Raw genomic sequence first — 22,522 nt, 5'->3', positions numbered from 1 at the left:
AAGGAAGGGTTCACTTATCATGACATCTCACTTCTTGTAATTTGGTAAACATATGACTAGGTATTTCCAAGTTCCTTTCCAGTCCCAACCTTCTCTGATGCTATGATATTAATAAAATTATGGTGACAGTTTCTAATCTGTATCATACACTCCAAAGTACACAGCACCTCATTTACATTCAACACCCAAGAAATATCAATTCATTTTATCAGAGAAGCTACAGCCTCAGTGAGTTAGACCAGAGGCTATAGAGTGGTGACTGGCAAGTACCTCTACCTGTACATATGTATTGCTTAGCCTGTGTGCTGCTTTTTAAAACTTTTGAATTAGCTGCCAACATTTAAAAACCAGGAGACTACTCACAAAAACCAGAATGGGCTTCTATTTAAAAAACCCAACTATGTGGCAACACTGGGCCACAACTGGCTGGAACCAGGTGAAGCTGCCCTCTTCAGCCAGGGCATGAACTCAGCTGATACCCTGTTGCCTCAGTCCTCTCCACTCCCAATCGACTCCCTTCCCTTGGGGTCAAATGTGAGGCACCATCACACTTGGACCACTGTTGTTACTACACGGTAAGCAGGAAAGTAACATGTCTGTCAAGAGCAGAGAAAATGGGAGGCTGACTGGGCAGGGTGTTTTAAGAACATCAGAGAAGGCTGGGCACAGTGGCTCACGCCTGTAATCCCAGCACTTTGGGAGGCCGAGGTGGGCGGATCATAAGGTCAGGCGATTGAGACCATCCTGGCTAGCACGGTGAAACCCCGTCTCTATTAAAAATACAAAAAAAAAAATTAGCCAGGCGTAGTGGCGGGCGCCTGTAGTCCCAGCTACTCGGGAGGCTGAGGCAGGAGTATGGCGTGAACCCAGGAGGTGGAGCTTGCAGTGAGCCGAGACTGCGCCACTGCACTCCAGCCTGGGCGACAGAGCGAGACTCCGTCTCAAAAAAAAAAAAAAAAAAAAAATCAGAGAAAAATGTTCCCTTGTAGAAGTGAATTCAGCATGATGAATAACAGTGAGGGCTCTGGAGCCTGCATGCCTGGTCCGGGTCCCCGCTCTGCCACTTCCCACTGTGGGGACTTAAGTTACTTAACCTCCCCAAGCCTCAGTTTCCTTACCAGTAAACAAAGACCTGTGAGAATGATACACATAAAGCATTTAAAACAGTGCCTGAAAAAAGTAAGCTCTCAAATGCTACTTTTTATTAGGCCTGTGTGTTTATATGTAGGTGCTTGTGTGAAGACATTTATGATGTCCTCATGATAGAAGCCTGCTCATTTCTGTCACCTGCCTGGCCCTGCAGACTAAATCCATAATGAAAATTTCCAATGAATCACAATGCAAGTAGTTCCAGTAGTTAAAACCTTCACTATCTTTCATTCCTAATGAGAAAAACAAAATTCCATGTCAGCAATGGATCTCCTCTTTCCCTCACTGCAGTTTTTCCATTTAAACAGCATCAAGAGCAACATTTTTTGGAGGGATAGAGTATATAACTCATATTCCTTAATAGGCAGGATCCATAATAGTACTTATGCAAAATCAAAACATTCTCAGGCCAGGAAGAGCTAAGGAGAGTCAGAAAGCCCGAACACCGGCAGAAGGTTCCTGAAGAGGGAGCTTCTAAGGAAAAATCCCAATTGAGGCCCCAAAGCAGGAAGACTCCACCCAGTAACCGTGGACTGCTTCCCTTGCTGACATGACAACCTTGGATAGGTCTCAGAAGAGGCTTTTCTGGATGCTGTGATAACCACTACTAAGTCTGTTGTATCTAAGTTTCAAGCACGCTGTGAAAGTGTTTGATAATTAAATCAAATCAAACCTTTGAGAGGTACAAAGAATCTACTTAAAAAACACTGATTCTGCTGTTTCCCTGGGATATCACCACCATTACTGATTACGCACCAGACCCTACCTGTTTCAGACTCTGTCCCAAAGCAAAATAAGAGGGCCACCTTGAATACGTTCACATAGGAGAAACCTTGCTGCCATTCCCTCCCTAGCCAGCTGGAGAACACTCTGTGGCAGGCACTGCCAGTTCCCTAACTCATATCCTTCCTAACAGATCCTGAATTTTGTTTTGGGAGGGAATGTGCCTACATTTCTCAGCCTTTCTTGCAGAAAGGGTGATCATGTGATGAAGTTATAGCCAATGAGGGGTAAGCATAAGTTATTAGGGGTGGCAACAAGCTCCAGAAGACTCCTCTTTAGAAAGGGGGCGACTCAGCTGGCAGAGTTCTTTAGTCCTATCTCTTCCTCTTTCTTCCTACCTGGAACAAAACGACAGGATCCTGAGCCATAAGATGACCCTAAGGATAGAAGTCACATGCTAAGAATAATGGGGAAAAAATGGGAGGAGTCTGAGATAAGGCCTCCCCACATCCCTGTTCTCTGTCCAGTTAAATAGGGAGCATGGGGGATGGTGGGGCGGTAAGATTCATTCAATCAACAAACTGAGTGTCTATGTGTCCAGCACAGTTCCAGGCATTTGGAACATATCGCTGTCTAAAACAAAGATCCTGGCTGGGCGTGGTGGCTCACGCCTGTAATCCCATCACTTTGGGAGGCCAAGACGGGTGGATCACCTGAGGTCAGGAGTTCGAGACCAGCCTGGCCAACATGGTGAAACTCCGTTTCTACTAAAAAAATACAAAATTAGCCAGACGTGGTGGTGTGAGCCTGTGGTCCCAGCTACTCGGGAGGCTGAGGCAGGGGAATCGCTTGAACCTGGGAGGCAGAGGTTGCAGTGAGCCAAGATTTCACCACTGTACTACAGCCTGGGCAAGAGAGAGAGACTCATTCTCAAAAAAAAAAAAAAAAGATGCAAAAGGTGAGCTAAGAAATCCATGAACACATAGGTAATTCTACACAGTATCTGTAAAAATGTACACACACTGATGTCTGATGCTGGGAGTTAAAAGTCAGAATCCTAAAAACAAACTTCAACTCCTGGCCTCAAGTGGTCCGCCTGCCTTGGCCTCCCAAAGTGCTGGGATTGGAGGCGTGAGCCATCACAGATGTTCAGGTCTATTGGTGAATTCTCTTCATCTACACAAATAACATGGGAGGCAAATTATCCCAGGAAGGCTGTGGGGAGATTCCCAGTTAATTAAATTGGAAAACATTATGTTGAATGCCAAGTCAGCAGTACAGTCAGTGTCCAGTTAGGGTTGGCCATGTGATAGTGATTACTACAGGACAGTCTGTGGGAGAGCCCCATGGTTGTGTCCAACATCCACGCACTTTAGTAATATGTAAAAATAATAGCCACAGAGGCACTAGAGTCCAGGCCTTTCACTGGGCCTTGATGCCTGGACTCCACCCCTAGGTACGTGTCTCCCTTGTTCAACTCCCTCTTCTGAAGGACCTGTTCTTTCTTTAGAGCCTAGTCCTGAGAATTAGAAGTCATTTGCTCCTTTAAGATTGATTGACTGATTTAGAGATGGGGTGTTTATTTATTTAGAGACAGGGTCTTGTTTTGCTGCCCAGGCTGGAGCACAGAAGGCTATTCACAGACACACTGCAGCCTCAAACTCCTGGCCTCAAGTGATCCTCTTGCCTCAACTTCCCAAGTAACTGGGAATACAAGTGTGTGCCATGGCACCCAGCCCACTTGCTCTTTTTAAAGGTAGCAGCACACCTCCATTCTGACCCACTATTTGCAGGTCTGGGGTTTGCTTCTCCCAGGCAATCTGATTCCCATGTTTCTGGGAAAGCCTCATAGGATGCACCAAGTATTGGCCACAAAATCCACAGCAACATGCTAACTGCAAATTATTTTCTCTTAGCTAGAGCAGAACTTCAAGTTACTGTGTTTCTACAAAACTATATTCTAGCAATAACGTTTTCTCCCCATTCATTCACAAAATGTATTTGCTCAATGTCTGCTGCGTGTGCCAGGCACCATTCTAGGTGTTAGGAATATGGTGGTGAGCAGGGCAGCCTAGGCTTCAGTCCAGGAACAAGTGAACAGAACCCTTCAGTAATTTCCGGTATTGTAAGTACTATGGAAAAACATAAAAGATAATGGGACAGATATGATGAGGAGCTACAAAGTTGATCAGGGAAGCCTCTCTCAGTCTGAACTGAGAAACCTGAAGATATAGGGGGTTCAGAGGCAGGGAAGGGACAGTAAGTGCAAAGGCACTGAGGGAGAAACAAGCACAGCCTTTCAATAACCAGAAAGGGCACCTGTGCATTGTGTAGCAAAAAAAGAGAAAGAGCAGTATAAGCTATGAGGACAGGGCATGGATTTCAGTCAGAATGGCACAGGATAGGGAATTACCAAAGGGGTTTGAGCAAGGGTCATGTTCTAATTCACGCTTTTAAGAGATCACTTTGGCTGCTGTACAGACAATGGGTTAAAGTGGAAGCACTTTTATGCAGCTCAGAGAGACTTGGTTTTATATCTGCACAGCTATGCTTATTACAGTGTATTTAAATATTAATATTTATTGACTGATCACAGCCAGTAAAAACCTGGTCCTTTCCCTAGACAGTTACAAAGGCAAAGATGATAACAGATACAAAGGGTGGGCCGGGGGATTCTGAGCACCTTCCTTAGGACTCTTGACAGCAGGAGTAAGTAGAAGGCAACTCCGTGCTCACCCTGAGACAAACACCATTCTTGGTGGCACTTTTTCTTTTGTGCTTTCCTTGAGTAAACGAATACCGAACAACATTCCAGCAACAACACTTGGTCTGTTCTCATGTACATCAAGCAGTCTGGTAAATTATAAAGGAATAAAACCTGCTCAAATATGTGCACTCCAGTAGGGAACATACTACCAACAGAAATCATTATCAGTAATGTGGCTGAAGAAGAAATGAGATCAGTTATGAAGACAGGTCAGATATTTTGTATAGAACAACCTGCTTGAGTGAAGAAGCATTTGACAGAATCACTTGGGAAAGGAAATTCCTGAAAAAATACCAATTTTGGATCTGGTTCCTACAAATTGCCCAGGGAGAGATACGAACAGTCAGAAGTATCATCTTATAACAACTCAATCCAATATTTCATTTCATTTACTTTAAGAATATAATCAGGTGTGGGTTAGTCTCTCACTTAAAAACCCAACAAAAACAAGTGATGTACACGGTCACCAGAAGAAGAAAACAAAGCTATCTGTCCATCTGTCTATCCGTCCATCCACCTGCTACCTTCTGGCTCCTTCCACGGATATCTATGAGTGGCTACTGCTAGGCACTGGGCAAGGCATGGAGATCCAGTGTAGACATGAGAATCTAAGCCCTTGTCCTTCTGTGGACACTGAGTGACTAATCACCCAATCAATTAACTACTGAAAGATAAGTGTCCCAACCTGAACCTGTTGCACTGAGGCTGACATGAAGAAGTAGCAGCTAGATACATCCCAGTACTATTTAGAGAAAACAGCACAGCTGACAACGGGACACTTGACATCATGCCTCGCTGGTTGTGTTCCCTAAGAGAAAAGCAAAGGGAAAGCCCCAGAAAGAGATAAGCTGTTATCAGAGGTTTCCTTCGGATGTTATGATATACACTTCTTCTGCCCCTCACATAGGCTGATTCCCTCTCACACCTGGAAAAAGAGCCATACCGTATCAGCCCATACCTGACAGTGATGAGCCTCTTTCTCTGGGCGCATCTCCATTTTCTGTGCTTACTTTTCCAGAATCACTCCTGGCATGTTCACCGTTGGTTAAATCTGTTTTTTCGGGAGTTGTTTGTTTGCTTTGTGCCTGACTGTGCTTCAAACGAATGAACTTTGGGGATACTGCTGCAGCTTGGATCACAGGGGACTGGGGTTTTGACTGGATTGGTTTTTCCAGTTCTCTGGCCTCCTGCAACTAAAAGGCAACAAAAGGGGGATACAGCATTTTGGTAAGGAAGAAAAATTATGCCAGCCTATTACTTAAAAAATTTCCTGGGCTGGGCACGGTGGTTAACGCCTATAATTTCAGCACTTTGGAAGGCTGAGGCAGCAGGAATTCTTGAGCCCAGGAGTTTGAGACCAACCTGAGCAACATGGTGAAACTCTGTCTCTATAGAAAATAAAAAAATTAGCTGGGTGTGGTGGCACATGCCTGTAGTCCCAGCTACTTGGGAGGTTGAGGTGGGAAGATTGCTTGAGCTGGGAAGGTCAAGCCTGCAGTGAGCCATGATCATGTCACTGCGCTCCAGCTTAGGCGACAGAACAAGACCCTCTCTCCAAAAAAAAAAAAGAAAGAAAGAAAGAAAAATTCCAGCCAAAAGGATAACATATTTAAAAGGAAATAAATTCGTTTGACAGTCTCCAAACAAATTCTGAACACAAATTTCAAAACCCATTAGTTTCTCTGATTTTTAAAGCAAGAACAAAAGCACACTACAGAGAATCCACAAAGAAGGGGTAACTTTAAAATGCTAGTGAATCTTCACAGGCACCAAGGTCACACATGATAGAGTTCAGAGAGCAACGATGTCTTGCCCCTAGCACATAAGTACTGTCACTCACCACTTGGTTTTCCATGCGGGTGAAAATGACGTTCAGCATCTGAGTAAGGGTAGCCTTGGCAGTGGTTTGATTGATGAGATTTTTGCTGGCCAAATAGATATTGTAACATGTTCTCACTGTCTGCAGGATAGTACCCTCATGAATTTCAATGTGTGGGGAAGTCACCGCAGTCAGAAGAGCCTAAAATAGAAATCCGCGACCTTCACCATCAGGAACGCACGTCACCTTCCTGCCCTCCTATGGCCACACTTTTCTAGAGGGTCTGGTTTTGTTTTTCTTTTCTGTGTGCTTTTTTTAAATAAATTGTAAGATGGCTCTGCAAATTAAACTAGGTGGTTATTATGAAGAGCCAACTCCTATGGCTGTTAGTTGAAAAACAATGAACAGTTCTATGAAATCCAAATCACTCGAAACAATTAAATTGTGTTGAAGCAGGCTTTCTACTGGCTCACTTTTTAAAAAGCCAAACTTCCAGCCAGGCAGGGTGGCTCACTTGAGGTCAGGAGTTCAAGACCAGCCTGGCCAACATGGTAAAACCCCATCTCTATTAAAAATATAAAAATAATCCAGGAGTGGTGGCGCACACCTGTAGTCCCAGCTACTCGGGAGGATGAGGAACAAGAATTGCTTGAACCTGTGAGGTGGTTTGCAGCGAGCCGAGATTGCACCACTGCACTCCAGCCTAGGCGAAAGAGCAAGACTATATCTCAAAAAAAAAAAAAGCCAAACTTCTCAATTTTAATACTGATTGAAAAACCTACAATGAATAATACAGACAATTATCTCATGACATGTAACACTCCAACGTGATCTCACCCAGATTAATCAGAAAATATACGTTTCAATGGTGGTCAGTTTCCCAATTCCCTGGTGGGTTTTCAAGGGAGCTTTAAGAAAGGTTTATCTAGCATGGAGCCCTCCCCTCATAATGTTAATACTTTCAGGACTTAAGATTTGGATCATTGGCTACACCTGTCCTGATCCTGTTCTCAAAGACAAGCAGATGGTGCTATCCGTGCCAAACCATTCCTGGCAGCAGAAATCGAACAGGGAAGTAGGACAGCGGCAAGTCAGAGATAAGAATATCAATAAAGACCCACTGAGAAACCCAGACTGGGAATCCAGGGTTAACCAGAGGATTTCAAGACGATTTAATTCACAAGAAATTTACACTGTTATCAGCTGAACAGTTTACTTTGAAAACACACCTGGTTCCATTTTTCTTGTCTCAGTCCACGCTAATAAATTCTGACACCTAACAAAAGATCTAAGTGATGCTTAAATCTTTCTGTTCCACCTCAGCACCACCTGAGACAACTAACACGTGGTAAACTAGAAATCCAGATTCCCACAGGGACTTGCTTTCTAATTTAAAAACCAGACAGGCAAACAAATAGGCATACCTTAATTATTTGTAACTGAACCCCTTCATCAGTCTGAGGGCCCTGAAAACAATTGCAAATGGTTTCAACAATTCTGTCGATCAGCCGCTTCCCAGGGGCTCCACTGTCGGGGGCATTGCCAGTGATGTGCCCATATGCGATGAGTTTCTAAAGAGAGAAAGAATAGAGATTATAAATTTCTGCTTGGCTAGGACTGAGGCCTCCCGTGGCAGCCCACAAGAGCAAAAGACAGGCACTTCCAGTTCCTACAGAGTCCTCTGCTCCTCAGGAGCCAGGCAGGCCTAACCACCCTGTGACTGCAACCTTCGTCCTGTCGCCTGACAGCAAAAGATGCCTGCAATGGTGATACAGTGTCCGATGAAAAATGCAAGGTATAGAGCACTCCCCAGTACACAACTATCTCTGCAAGCCTGAGGAATTAATAGCTACACATACTCAAGACAGAGGGAAGATTAGTGGTTGTCTAGAGTTAGGGGGGTGGCGTAGGGAGACACAGGGAGTGATCGTCAATGATAACATAAAAAATGGTCTAAAGTTAGGTTGTGGTAATGGTTGCACAACTCTGTCAATAAACTAAAAATCATGAAATTTTGTGTGTGTGTGTGTATATACATACATATATACATATATACACATACATACATATATATACATATATATATATATACACACACACACACACACACACACACACATTTTTTTTTTTAGACAGGGTCTCACTCTGTTACCTAGGCTGGAATGAAGTGGTACGGTCATGGCTCACTGATGCCTCCACCTCCCAGGCTCAAGCAATCCTCCTACCTCAGCCTCTTGAGTAGCTGGGACCACAGGCACATGCCACCAAGCTAGTCTAATTTTTCTTTATTCTTTGTAGAGATGGGGTCTTGCTATGTTGCTCAGATTGGTCCCGAACTCTTGGGCTCAAGCAATCCTCCTGCCTGTAATCTCAGTGTTGGGATTACAGATGTGAGCCACCGCGCCTGGCTTGAATTACACTTTAAATGGATGAATTGTATGCATGTTAATTTTATCTCAAAAAGCTGTTAAAATTATATATATATATATATACATATACATATATGAATGAATATGTATTTTCTTTCAATGGAAAGATACCTAAGAAACTAATAACATGATTGCTTGAGGGAGAAGAACTAAGCAGCTGTGAGCTGGGGTGGGACTAAGACACTCTGTAGTACATCTTTTCATTTTTTTCAATGTTGAATCCTGTCAGTGTATTTTCTATCCCAAAAATTAATGTAAAAATTTCATCTGCATAAAAATAGCTGCATTTCACACCTACATCAATAGTAGTGTGTGTCACCCACGAGCAGCTGCTTGGAACCTGCCCTCTCTGAGAGGTTACAGATTGGTCTGTGCCACCTCACCCACATGTCAGCATGGAGGACAGAGCTGGAAGGAACCTCAAAGGTCAGCAGCAGGATGATTTCTAAGCCTGGCTGAGAAACAAAATCACCTGAGGGAGCTCACTAAAAACACAGGTTCCTGGACTCCGACCCAGACCTACTGAAGCAGAACTTCCAGGTGGAGCCCAGGAATCAGTGTTTTTCTCCAAGCTATCCAGGTTATATTGATGGTTGATCAGATAAAAGAATCACTCATCTGGCACATATACATGTGAACTCTAAGGCATCTCTGCCTCCAGTGACTTTGTGAAGACTCCTAAAACTGCTGTTCTGTTCTTTCCCCTTTTTAGCTTCTACTGGTCACATGCTTCTGTCCACACCAGGTGGACTCAGGTTCCTGAGGTTATCTACAGAGCAGCCACTACTGTGGGAGGAAGACTGGCCGCTCTGCAGAGGTCCGACACCATTTCTCAATGGCTTTTCCTCTTCCTTAGCTAGTGAAGTGTCACCACTCAATAAGCAGAAAGAAAAATGGATTGAGAGAGTAGCTGAGAGTAGAAATGCAATACTACTGGATGGAGTGACTGAAGGAGCAGAAGAGAGGCCTGCGCACACTCTGCTGCTCAAGTCCAAACCCCAAATCTCCAGGTGGGGGGTGTGGCCTGTGAAGGGCAAATCCAGATGCCCTTTGCCTTACCCCTCACATTGCTGCTGCAGGTGCAGGCTTCCTAGGAGGGCAGGGCTGTCTACCTGGAAAATGAGCTCTGGTTTTGACATTGCTTGTTCTTACATCTAACAGACTCAAGTCTGTTTTGTGCACTGGATTGCAAGTGGGGTGGTCTAGGAACTCCTCAAATGTGAATGCTAAAAAGTATGCTGCAATACTGATGCCACAAAGCAAGCTGGACATGGATTACTACTTTTGTACTTTAACTAAAGTATGAAAAGGACAGAAAGTATCCTCCCCTCTACAGACTCCTTAAGGGGCACATTACTCTTCAAATCAGAAAGGGTTTTAAGCATGACTTCCTCCCTCATCTGTGCAGTGAGACAAGGCCAGGAGAAAGGAGAGTTCCTGCATCCTGTGGATCTTTCTGGTTCTGCTTTCTTATCCTTCTTTGTGACAGACCCTGTTCTGGGCACTGGGGATACAATAGTAAGACAAACGTAATTATTTTTCTTATAGAGTCTATATTCTCCAGGGAGGCGCACCAAAGCTCAAAGTCCTAACTGGGACCTACAGGGCTGTGTGTGACTTGTAGATACTGCCCCCTATCTCCCACTATCCCCTAGGTAAATATCCCCACCTTGTTCCTTGCTAACGCAATGAGCAGTGGGAAGACGGACAGGGAGGGAGGCTTCTAGGCAGCTGGCCCACTGACACATGAGTCAGGGCTTGCACAGGGACATTCTGCCATGGAGGGGAAGATGATGACAATATAATACACTATAACAGGCCTTTATAGGACTCACTGCATGAAGGAAAATGCTGCGCGGTTGGTTTCTTGGTACAGAATAGGACATACTTAGCAACAAACAGAGGTTGGAGTAAGTAAGCTATATTACAAGTTATCCCACCCACATGAATGAATATATTTGGTACAAATTAAGTCTTCCACCTCACTAGTCTCCTCTGAAGTCGGTTCTATTTACTTTGCCTCAGTGATAGGAATCCAAAGAGTCACCTCTGACCAGAGAAACTGACACATGTCTCCAAGGAGGCTTGCACAGAGATGTTCACTATAACCCTGTGTGTGAATGCCTCTGTACAGGGGAGCGAGAGATGGAATGGTGGCATGACACGTCATATGCCAGTCAAAAGAAATGCACTAGATCCACAAGGAGCAATATAGCTAGAGCCTAATAATGGTGTTGAATGTAAAAAGCTGCAGAGAAACTTGTACAAGTGATATCACTTATTGAAAAAAAAGAGAAGAAAGAAAATTATACACCTAAACAGGCAATTGGGTTTGGGGCTGGTGGCCCAAGGAACTTCATTTTATCTGTAAAGTTCTAAAAACTTTTTAACAGAGGATGTGGTCATGTACAACTTACATAATTAAAAATTGATTTTTCATTGTGCATTTAAAAAATCAAAAGTTTTCTGGAAATAAGAGCTAAAAGATGTTTGTGGTATAAACAGGGCAGCTTAGATTAATGGTTTCCTATAGCCTTCACTGGGATGTAAAAAGAAAATGTTAGAATTTTATTTATATTTTTCCAATTGTCCTTTCAACGTTGTATTTTTGTATGCTTTACAATACATGTACTTTATTTATTTATTTATTTTGAGATGGGGTCTCACTCTGTCACCCAGGCTGGAGTGCAGTGGCACGACCTCTGCTCATTGCAACTTCTGCCTCCCAGGCTCAAGTGACCTTCCCACCTCAGCCTCCTGAGTAGTTGGAACCACAGGTGCATGCCACTATGCCTGGCTAATTTTTTGTATTTTTAGTAGAGGTGCCCCATGTTGCCCAGGCTGGTCTTAAACTCCTGAGCTCAGGCAATCCACCTGCCTCAGCCTTCCAAAGTGCTGGGATTACAGGCATGAGCTACTGCGCCTGGCCATATATATACTTTAATAACAGGAACATGTGTAAATAAAGAGTTTTTTGTAGAAATGAGGTCTCCCTATGTTGAGCTCAAACTCCTGGGCTCAAGCAATCCTTCCACCTTGGCCTCCCAAAGCACTGGGATTACAGGCGTGAACCATCATGCCCAACCCATAACCTTATTTTAATTTTTGGAGGCAGAGTCTCACTCTGTCGCCCAGGCTGGAATGCAGTGACACAATCCTGGCTCACTGCAACCTCCATCTCCTGGGTTCAAGTGATTCTCCTGCCTCAGCCTCCCAAGTAGCTGGGATTATAGGCGCGTGCTACCACACCCAGCTAATTTTTTGTATTTTTAGCAGAGACGGGGTCTCACCATGTTGCCCAAGCTGGTCTTGAACTCCTGAGCTCAGGCAATCTGCCTGTCTCGGCCTCCCAAAGTGCTGGGATTACAGGCGTGAGCTACCGCACCCGGCCCTACCCTATAATTTTAAATTAAAGAAATATGAATATATTGGCAGGATATCCTCAAAAATGGTTTTGTTATTCACTTGATGCCAGGAGTTCGAGACCAGCCTGGGCAACAAAGTAAGACCCCGGTCTCTACAAAAAGTAAAAAAAATAACTAGCTGGGTATGGCGGCACACATCTGTAGTCCCAGCTACTCGGGAGGCTGAGGTGGGAGGCTTACATGAGTCCAGGAGTTTGAGGCTGCAGTGAGCTATGATCAAGCCACTGCACTCTAGTCTGGGCGACAGAGTGAGACCCTGTCTCTAAAAAAAAGAAAAAAACTGGCTGGGCACAGTGGCTCACGCCTATAATCCTAACACTTTAGAAAGCCAAGGTGGGCTTAAGCTCAGGAGTTCAGGACCAGCCTGGACAACATGGCAAAACCTTGCCTTTACAAAAAATAGAAAAATTAGCCCGTGGTCCCAGCTACTTGGGAGGCTGAGGTGGGAGGATCACCTGAGCCTGGGGAAGTCGGGGTTACAGGAAGCCTGATCACGCCACTGCACTCCAGCCTAGGTAACAGAATGAAACATGAGACCCTATCTTTCTCTATAAAAAAAAAAATATATATATATATATATGTATAATTGATATGTGACCAGAAAAACTTGGGGACCACTTAGTAGCTTAGACAAGACTGACCTTAACCCTCCTTACACTGAGCCCTGGCTGTGGGGAAGTGTGTAGCAGACCAAATGCTGGAGAAAGGGAAGACAGAATCTTTTTCACCTGGTAGAAGCAAGCCGCAGGGGAAGTCTCCAGGCTTCTCCCAGTGGAGAGGAAGCCTGAGCTAACTGTGCTTATGGCAAATCAATCCCAGAAGCACCTTTGCCACTCCTACTGCTGCGCCAAGCTCAAAGAATGGCAGGGCATAGCACTGATGTATCTGCAGCTGGTTTCAATTCTGCCCAAACCAAACTTTACCCCCAGATGCTGGCCTTCCATTTCCAAGACAGAGGTTACCTTGCCCACACTGGGAAAAGCCAGTCAAACAGTCTTGGCATGGGCAGCCACCATGGGGAAGTACATTTTTTCCATTCAGTAGCCCAGGGAGCACCGAGCCACTTTCTCATGTCATAAAAAGGATGACTCATTTTGTACACTAAACAAAGAAATCCTAGTGTACCTATTACATCTCAGAGAATCTATTACATCTCAGAGAACTTCCATTCCTTTCTGTGTGTGGTTTTTTTTTCCTTTTTTTAAAGAGACAGGGTCTTGCTTTGTCACTCAGGCTAGAGTTAGGTGTCACCATCACGGCTCACTGCAGCCTCAACCTCCTGGGCCCAAGCAATTCTCTTGCCTCTGCCTTCTGAGTAACTGGGACTAAAGGTGTGCACCACACGGGCCAGCTAACTTTTTATTGTTACTTTACTTTGTAGAGATGGGGTCTCAATATGTTGCCCAGGCTGTACTCAAATACCCGGCCTCAAGTGATCCTCCTGCCTCAAAGTGCTGGGATTACAGGTGTGAGCCACTGCACCCAGCCAGAACTTCAATTCTAAAAAGAGAGATAACCATACCCCATAAGACTCAAGATTCACAGTGGGTTGAAACAAGGCAGGGTGTCAGTGTTTCCGTTTGAAATCATACTCAGATGCAAGGAGTTCCAGAAACAAACGATTTCTGTTATTAAACAGGCCAGAACCACATGGCTACAGTTAAGAGCAGGGGCCAGTTAAGAGCAGCAACCTTTTTCCATAAAGGGCCACATACTAAATGTTTAGGCTCTGCGGGTCACTTGGTCTCCATTACAGCTACTCCGCTAGGCCACAGTAGCAGGACGGCAGCCACAGGTAATACATAAATGAACGGGCATAGCTGTTGCTACAGACTGAGAATTTGTGTCCCCCTAAAATTTGTATGTTGAAGCCTTAAGCCTGCAATGTGATGGTATTAGGAGGCTGGGCCTTTGGGAAATAATCAGGCTTAGATGCAGTCATGAGGGTAGGGCCCTCATGACAGGATTAGTGTCCTATAAGAAGAAACCAGAAACCTAGCTGTCTCTCCATGACACGTGAGAACACAGCTGTCTGCAGCCAGAAAGAGGGTACCCTCACCAGGAACCAAATCAGCCAGTACCTTGATCTTATACTGCCTAGCTTTCAAAACTGTAAGAAATAAATGCCTGTTGTTGAAGACATCCAGTCTATGATATTCTGTTACACCAACCCAAGCAGACTAAGACAGCTGTGTTCCAATAAAACTTTATTTGCAAAAGCAGAGAGTAGGCCAGATTTGGCTCATGGGCCAAAGCTGATGACCCCTGGTTAAGAACACAGACACAGAGTCAAGAAGTCCTAGAAACCCGCTGGGCGCAGTAGCTTACATTTGTAATCCCCAAACTTTGGGAGGCCTAGGCGGGAGGATCACTTGAGCTCAGGAGTTCGAGACCAGCCTGGGCAACTTGGTGAAACCCTGTCTCTACAAAAAATATAAAAATAAAATTATCTGGGCGTGGTTGTGCACGCCTGTGGTCCCAGCTACTTGACAGGCTGAGGTGGGAGAATCACTTGAGCCCGGGGAGAATCGCTTGACGTTGCAGTGAGCCGCGATCGCGCCACTGCACTGCAGCCTACCTTGGACTAGGCTGGTCACTTCATTCCCTAAGCCTTGGTTTCCTTGATTCTAAAATGAGGACAAGAGTAAGTACCTCAGAGGGCTGTCGAGGGGACTACACACGGTACGGTGAATGAAGCACACAGGGCTCACTACAGGCTAAGAGCTCAATGCATGTCAGCCACTGTTCTTAGAACGTCAATTACATTATCAGCACTCCCTTCAAAAGAAAACCTTAACATGGGGAGAGAACAACTAAAATTCAAATTCTGCCAAATGTCCTCAGAACACGTTCACAGCAAAAAATATTTTAGGATAGAAGTAGGACTGAAGCCTGCCATTTAACAATTCTTGGCTCACTGTATGTCTCACATAGGACAATCTGTACAGAATTACACTGAATAACAAAATGGCTTTGCATTTGGAAGAGTTGCTTCCGTGAAGAAACTCTCATCAATTCTCAAGTACATGTAACAAAGAAGAGAGATTAATAGAGTAAATATTAGACCAGAGATGCCAAAAATGTGGCATGCTCACTGCCACTTTGCAGTCCTGTGCCTTGGTAGATAAAACCAATCAACACAGTACTCTTTCTCGAGAAAGCTGTACACCTCTTCAGACACCTCTTCTACACAGCAATCAGAATAAAGAATCTGGTCACCATTCCTGTTCTAGAAAGTACTGGCAAGCTGTGGATCACTTCAACATATTTTTAAAATTTTTTAAACTTTATTCATTGATGTGGACTGCCCACTGAGGTCAAGAATAAATGTTCTTTGAGCCAGGTGTGGTGGCTCATGCCTATAATCCCAACTACTTGGGAGGCTGAGGCAGGAGGACTGTTTGAGCCCGGGAGTTAGAGGCTCTAGTGAGCTATGATCAAGGCACTACACTACAGCCTGGGCAACAGAGTGAGACCCTGACTCAAAATAAACGAAAAAGAGAATAAATGTTCTTTGGGGTAATCAGAAACCTAAGGAGTAGGTCCTGAGCAAAAGTACAAGAATGGTGGGCCAGGAATTAAGAAACCTAAGTTACAGTCCTGTTTCTCGTACTACCTGTATATTACTGGACAAGTCACCTTAACTTCTCTACTCTTGCTGCTTCTTCAGTAAAAGGTAATTTATAACAAAGTTACTTGTGGCTCTAAATACAGTCAGTCTTCATTATTTGCAGCTATACTTGCAAATCCACCTACTCACTAAAATTTATTTATAAGCCCAAATCAATACTTCTGGGGCTTTTTTGGTCATTTGTCGACATGCACAGAGCAGTAAAAAATTTGAAATCACTTATGTTCATGTTCCTAACTGAGGTCAAACAAGGCAACACTATGCATCCTTGTTTCACTCTCCTACTGAAAACAAGTATCTTTTTAGTGGTGTAGTTAGTGCTGTATTTTTTGCATTTTGGTGCTTTTTGTTGGTGATTTTGCTGTTTACAATGGACCCCAAGGGTGTGCTGATGTGCTTTCCAGTGTTCCTAACAGCAAGAAGGTGGTGATGTGCCTCACAGAGAAATTATGTGTGTTAGATAAGCTTTGCTCAGGCATGCGTTATAGCACCGTGGCCCCTGAGTTCAATGTTAATGCATCAACAATAGATATTAGATAGTCTGTTTAAATAGAACCACACGAAGACTAAAGGCTTGCAGGAACCTAACCCTGTAGTTCCTCTAGGAACAAAGATTCAGTGTTTGCTAATTCAGTATGGGAGGTGACTTTATAGCACATAACTACCAAAAACAACAGATTCGACTGTCTCTATTTCTCTACTTGATATGAATTTTAATGCCATTAAGAAAGAGGCTTTTGAGACCAGCTTGACCAAAATAGTGAAACCCCATCTGTACTAAAAATACAAAAAATTAGCCGGGTGTGGTGGCGGGTGCATATAATCTCAGCTACTCGGGAGGCTGAGGCAGGAGAATCCCTTGAACCTGAGAAGCAGACATTGCAGTGAGCTGAGGTCACGCCATTGCACTCCAGTCTGGGCAACAAGAGCAAAAACCTCCATCTCCAAAAAAAAAAAAAAAAAAAAAAAAAACAAGAAAGAAAGAAAGGCTGAGCCAGGTGCGGTGGCTCATGCCTGTAAACCCAGCACTTTGGGAAGCCAAGGCGGTAGGACTGCTTGAGGCCAGAAGTGTTAAGACCAGCCTGGGCAACATAGCAAGACTGCATCTCTATGAAATGGAAAAAATAAGAAAGAGGCTGTATAAAAAATGCCTTATGTGCCCATGTGTGTCAAATATTCCAATTAATGCTAAAGGTTTCATTTAGAAAAACATACACAAGACATGAACAAATAAGATATTTCTAGGGGAAAAAATTTCTGGTTTTAGCTAAAGAGCTCACATCTTTCTCTTTTCCCTCCCTCATGAGATCTCCAAAAAGAATACATTAAACTGCTCTTTTCTGCATCGCCTCTGAGAGCAATGAGTGCCAGGGTGGTCCCCAGCATAGTTCTGTGTAAGGAAGGACCAACTGTGGCTTGGAGAGAACCCTCTTGACAACACGAAGTTTAAACATGGTACCTGCAAGCAGTCAAGGGATGTGCTGACTACCCTTGGGGACTTGGACTGGCAAGCTAGCTCGAATGGAAGAAAATACTTGTCAGCTTCAATGAAGTTTGCCTTTGGTGGTGCAGCAGTGCCAAGCCTAGGAGAAAAGCAAGAGAGGGTCGGGAGGAGAAATGAATTTTCTACACCTTACTCTAACTTCCCATTCCATCTGCAACCATTTAATTTAAAGTGCCTGCAAACTATATCCTGGGGCTAGGCATTAAAAGTTGAACACATGCATTAGCAAAAACACCACTAAAGTGCCACATGCAGAGAGCAAGTTCTCTGATTGGCATGCTGAATTAACAACATCCTGGACAGAATCCTGGTGGCAGCCACGCCAGAGCTATATTTCTGAAATGTGACTAATGGCCTTCCTTACTATGAAGATCAGGAGTAGCCACTCATGGAGCAAGCCGTCCTCATGCCTAAGGAAGCATGCCATACAAGAGACAAGGGCTTTGCCTGTTCTGTTAAGATACAACAGCATTACCTCGATCTTGATCCTTCCTTCCAAGTATACAAGTACGGAGGCAGTAGCCTGTGAACCTAGCATCAGTTCAAATATACACAGAGTTGTGCCGTGTGCCTAGCACCACGCTTGCAGAGTGTGTGCCACCCCTGAGGATTAGAAATATGAGAAAACAAGCAGAGAAAGGGGCTCCCCCAGTTGCTACCTACTCCCTTCATGCCGTATCTCAGCAAGGAGGTAGTGCTATAGCTTACCTCTGCTTTTCTATTTCTGCTTTAATTTCATCTGGTAAGGAAGGAAGAAAAAACACATTAGGAAAATGCAACATTTATGTAAAGGAAAATTTACTAAAAGATATTTGGAGACCACTGAAAAGAATGTTAATGAGATGTTTAAATACAAAAATGCTGATATGAAGTGAAAGAAATAATTGTAACAGCAATAGTAATAGCTAACACTTACATGGAGTGACTGGCTAGGCATTACTGTGAGTATGTGTTTTAGCTCATTTAGCCCTCACGACGATCCTATGAGGTCCGTACTATTATTATATCCATCTCATTTAGAGGAGGGTTTCTCAGCCTTGGCACCACTGACATTTGGGGATGAAGAATTCTTTGTTATGAGGCTGCCCTGTGCACGCTAGGATGTTTAGTAGCATCCCTGTCCTCCATCCACTGGATACCAGGAGCACCCCTGACCCCTGTGCCATCTTGAAAACCAAAAATGTCTGTAGACATTGCCAAGTGTCTCCTGAGCAAAACCGCTCTTGATGAGAAGCAATGATTTTGATGAGGAAACCAAGGCACAGGAGGTTAGGTAACTTGGCTACTGTTGCACATCAAGAACTAGGGAGCCAGAATTTGAACCGAGGCTTTCTGGCTCTACAGCCACGTTCTTACCTGTTTCTTATTCTGCAGAATGCATGTTCATGACAGTTAGCTGACACAATAACATGGTAATATCACAACATCTCAACTGTGTGCAAATATGCATAGAAGACTGGAAACCAATATAACAAAGTATTGAAACCAATAAAATATTGAAAGTTGTCTAAGTAGTGGGATGATGATTTTTTCTTTTTTCACATTTTCTATGATAAGCATACACACTTTTTCTTAATCAGCACTTTTTAAAACAATTATAATAAAATATACATAACCTAAAATTTACCGTCTTAACCATCTTTTAAGTTTACAGTTGAATGGCATTAAGTACATTCACATTGTGCTAAGGCACGTGTGACTTTTTTGAATTAAAATTAATTTTAAAATCTTAACCACAGAGGTTACAACTACCCCTGGCAGGGTTATAGGAATAAAATGTCATTTTTCAGAAATCACAATCTCAGAGATAGTCTTATTTCCAGGAAAACAAGGTTTTGTGCCATTAAAACAACAAAACACCCTGTCTAAATACACAGAATTCCCCCACATCCACTCAGTTGAGTGTATTTCTACATGTTAGACCCACAAACCCACATATTATCAAATCAGGCATGGGAAGGAGGTTTGTCCTCAATACCATGTATTCAGATCATCTCCAAAAGGCCAGCCTCCTTCACACAATCTCTAGAGAGCCAGTAGTGTGGATATGGCACTAGTTATCCTAGCAACCCCAGGACACGGTGCTGAAGGTTGCAAATTTCCTTTTCTTAGGTAACACCATTCTAGACTCAACTTGAAGACGTGAAAACCAAGTAAACTGACTCACTGGAAGTAGCAATTTCTAACCTTCAAGCCCGACTTTGTATATCTTATTACACACATAAGAAAACAGAAGAGAAATGCCCAAATGACTAATAGCAACCATTTTGCTCATGGACCATAAGGGTTGTGACACACAGGGTCAGAGAGCTGTGTGGCATGGATCTTGCCCCTCAGGGAAAAGAATTCACCAAGGAAATGCTCCAGCTTCCACTAGAAGAGGCCCATGAAGTTGTGGGAGATCCAGCCCATGAGGCTGGCGGCCAAGCTATCAGCTTTTAGAAACCTGTATCTATAATGCTAAGGCTCTGCTTGGGTGACAAGATATGTCACTGTGACATGCCAGAGGGGTGCTGCTGCCCAAACTTAAATGTTTAAGTTTTCCTTCCAATCACCATTACCTTGTTAGAGTCAAGTTTAAGTCCTAAACCTATCTGAAGCAATGAGGTCTTCGCTAGCGTTGGTGCTGGCCTGTGAGCTCTAAAACAATCTGTTTTGAAATGCCACTATAGGCCAGGTGCGGTGGCTCATGCCTGTAATCCCAGCATTTTGGGAGGCCGAGGCAGGCAGATCACGAGGTCAGGAGTTTGAGACCAGCCTGACCAACATGGTGAAACCCCATCTCTACTAAAAATATGAAAATTAGCCAGGTGTGGTACCACACACCTGTAATCCCAGCTACTCAGGAGGCTGAGGCAGGAGAATCGCTTGAACCCGGGAAGCAGTAACTGCAGTGAGCCGAGATGGTACCACTGCACTTCAGCCTGGGTGACATAGTGAGACTCTGTCTCAAAAACAACAACAACAACAACAACAACAAAAAACCATAAAACAAACCAAACACAAAAGTTACACCAACTACAAAGGCCCATGGAGGCCAGACGGGAAATGTCAAGAAAAAACACGGTGGGTGTAAGATCAAAGAAAGACAGGACTCTCTCTCCACCCAGTACAGGAAGAGGTGCGGCAACTCCTCAGCTCCAGCTGACTGGAATCTTTAGAGTCCCTCAGCTCACAGGTGCTAGTTGTTCTGATTTTTCCAGAGGTCGAAATCCAGATTTTAAGTGAAACCTCTGATTGCAATTCAAACACCTTCAATTGTTTTAAAATTATGTTAAATAGAAAAAATAAGATCTGGTGTTTGTTAGATCAGTAGGATGACTACAGTTAACATTAACCAACTGTACATTTCAAAATAGCTAGCAAAGAATAATTCAAATGTTCCTAATATAAAGAAAAAATAAATTTAAAGTGATGGATATCCCAGTTACCCTGATTTGACTATATGAAAGCATCCAATTATCAATGCACCTCAAAAATATGTACAGCTATATGTATCAATAAAAATATATTTAAAAAATATTATGGCTTAAATAAGACCGGTTTGCAAGCTGCCTAGCCCTGAGGCTGCCAGTTTGCCAATTTTCCTTATGGGATGGAGAAGAGCCAAGGAGAGAGTGCTTCAGTGGCTGCAGAAAAGTAGCTGCAGGGGATAAAAGTGGCTTTTAAGGACTGTGACCAGTGCTATGAGGACAAAACATCAAGTTTTCTATAAGCAAAATGTTGTCCAGCCAAAGAACTAAGGAGCCAGAGGACCGAAGTTCAAGGCCAAACTCCATTATAAATTTTATAGATGAAAATCAAGATCCACAGAGGTTACAAGTTATTAAGTACTGGAGATTGGACTTAAACCCAGAAAATCAGGCTCCAGAGTCTGTGTTCTCCTGGATACCTTGACTCTTGAACAAGCATACGGAATTACTCTGTAAACTATAAATGCAGAAGAGTTTAAATGTGTGGTTTTCCTAGCACTGATACTAACCATGAATGCTACAACCATGGTTCAAAACACTGGTGTTTTACTGCTCTGTGAACCCATCCAGCTGGGAAGGCTAGTTTACAAGCCTTCTGAAATCTCCAAACCCCATTTCTGGCCTGGCATGACCACAGCAAAGGTAAAACCTGGTTTTGGAATGGGAATGAGCAAGGGTTGACAGGACTGGCAGCAGCAGCAGTGCAGGGCACAGGGACCTAAGACAGCAGCCCTCTCCTGTGACCAGGAAAGAGTTGCTACCTGAAGAGTAACTGCAGAAACCCAAGAAACTCCAGCTGCAAATCCTATGTTCACAGATTTTCTTTAGTTTTCTAAATTTACCCTTAAGTATTCCCACAAGAATTAGGAATTGCTGCACTTTCTAAACTACTCTTTGTTGAAGAAAAAAAAATCTTGAGGCCAGTCCCAGTGGCTCATGCCTGTAATCCCAGCACTTTGGGAGGCTGAGGCGGGCAGATCAGTTTAAGCTCAGGAGCTCAGACCAGCCTGAGCAACATGGTAAAAAGACTTGGAGTCCATCTAAAAAAAAAAGAAAGAAAGACACTCTTGAAAAATCTTCTCCACTAGGCCCAGTAAGGGCCCAGATGATAAACAGCATCTTTGTAAGGGATGGGTGGAAGCCCATGGAGGGGCTGGGAGAGGGCGGCCTGACTCAACTTTTCTTCAGACAGATCACTCGCTGCTGTGAGGATGAAGAGGAAGGTGGCCAGCACAGAAGCAGGGAAACCAATCAGGAAGTTACTGCTAATAATCCAGCCTAGCAGCAATGGGGGCTTAGAGCAGGACAGAACCTGTGCAGGTGGAGAGAAGGCACAGTCTGAAGCACACCAGCATCTTTTGTTTTTGTTTTGGAGACAGAGTCTCACCCTCTCACTCAGGCTGGAAATGCTCAAATAGCAGTAGTCTCATATGGCCCAACCTAAAAGTTGGGTTCTTGATATAGCTGGATAATGCAATCTTTTTTTTTTTCCATTAAAAGAGGGAAGAACAATCCCATCAAAAAGTGGGCGAAGGATATGAACAGACACTTCTCAAAAGAAGAAATTTATGTAGCCAAAAAACATATGAAAAAAAGCTCATC

General features: G+C 43.7%; 1 protein-coding gene across 3 annotated transcripts in view; it reads right to left on the bottom strand.

The window, feature by feature from the left end:
* ARFGEF2 (ADP ribosylation factor guanine nucleotide exchange factor 2) overlaps positions 1–22,522 on the bottom strand; it is a 115,005-nt gene that overhangs the window by 77,970 nt on the left and 14,513 nt on the right. For 2 of the 3 annotated variants that reach the window (XM_054467454.2, XM_054467455.2), the window contains exons 2-6: positions 18,156–18,186; positions 17,403–17,526; positions 7,883–8,029; positions 6,480–6,659; positions 5,598–5,832 (exon numbers count right to left, since the gene is read on the bottom strand). In XM_054467454.2, coding sequence (XP_054323429.1) covers positions 5,598–5,832; positions 6,480–6,659; positions 7,883–8,029; positions 17,403–17,526; positions 18,156–18,186 — 717 coding nt within the window. The remainder of the gene's footprint in view (positions 1–5,597; positions 5,833–6,479; positions 6,660–7,882; positions 8,030–17,402; positions 17,527–18,155; positions 18,187–22,522) is intronic. The other variant, XM_063659320.1, reaches the window with a different exon arrangement.

This window comes from Pongo pygmaeus, chromosome 21 (genome assembly GCF_028885625.2).
Source record: "Pongo pygmaeus isolate AG05252 chromosome 21, NHGRI_mPonPyg2-v2.0_pri, whole genome shotgun sequence".
Classification (NCBI taxonomy): Eukaryota; Metazoa; Chordata; class Mammalia; order Primates; family Hominidae; genus Pongo; species Pongo pygmaeus.
This window is presented reverse-complemented; position numbering and strand designations above follow the sequence as displayed.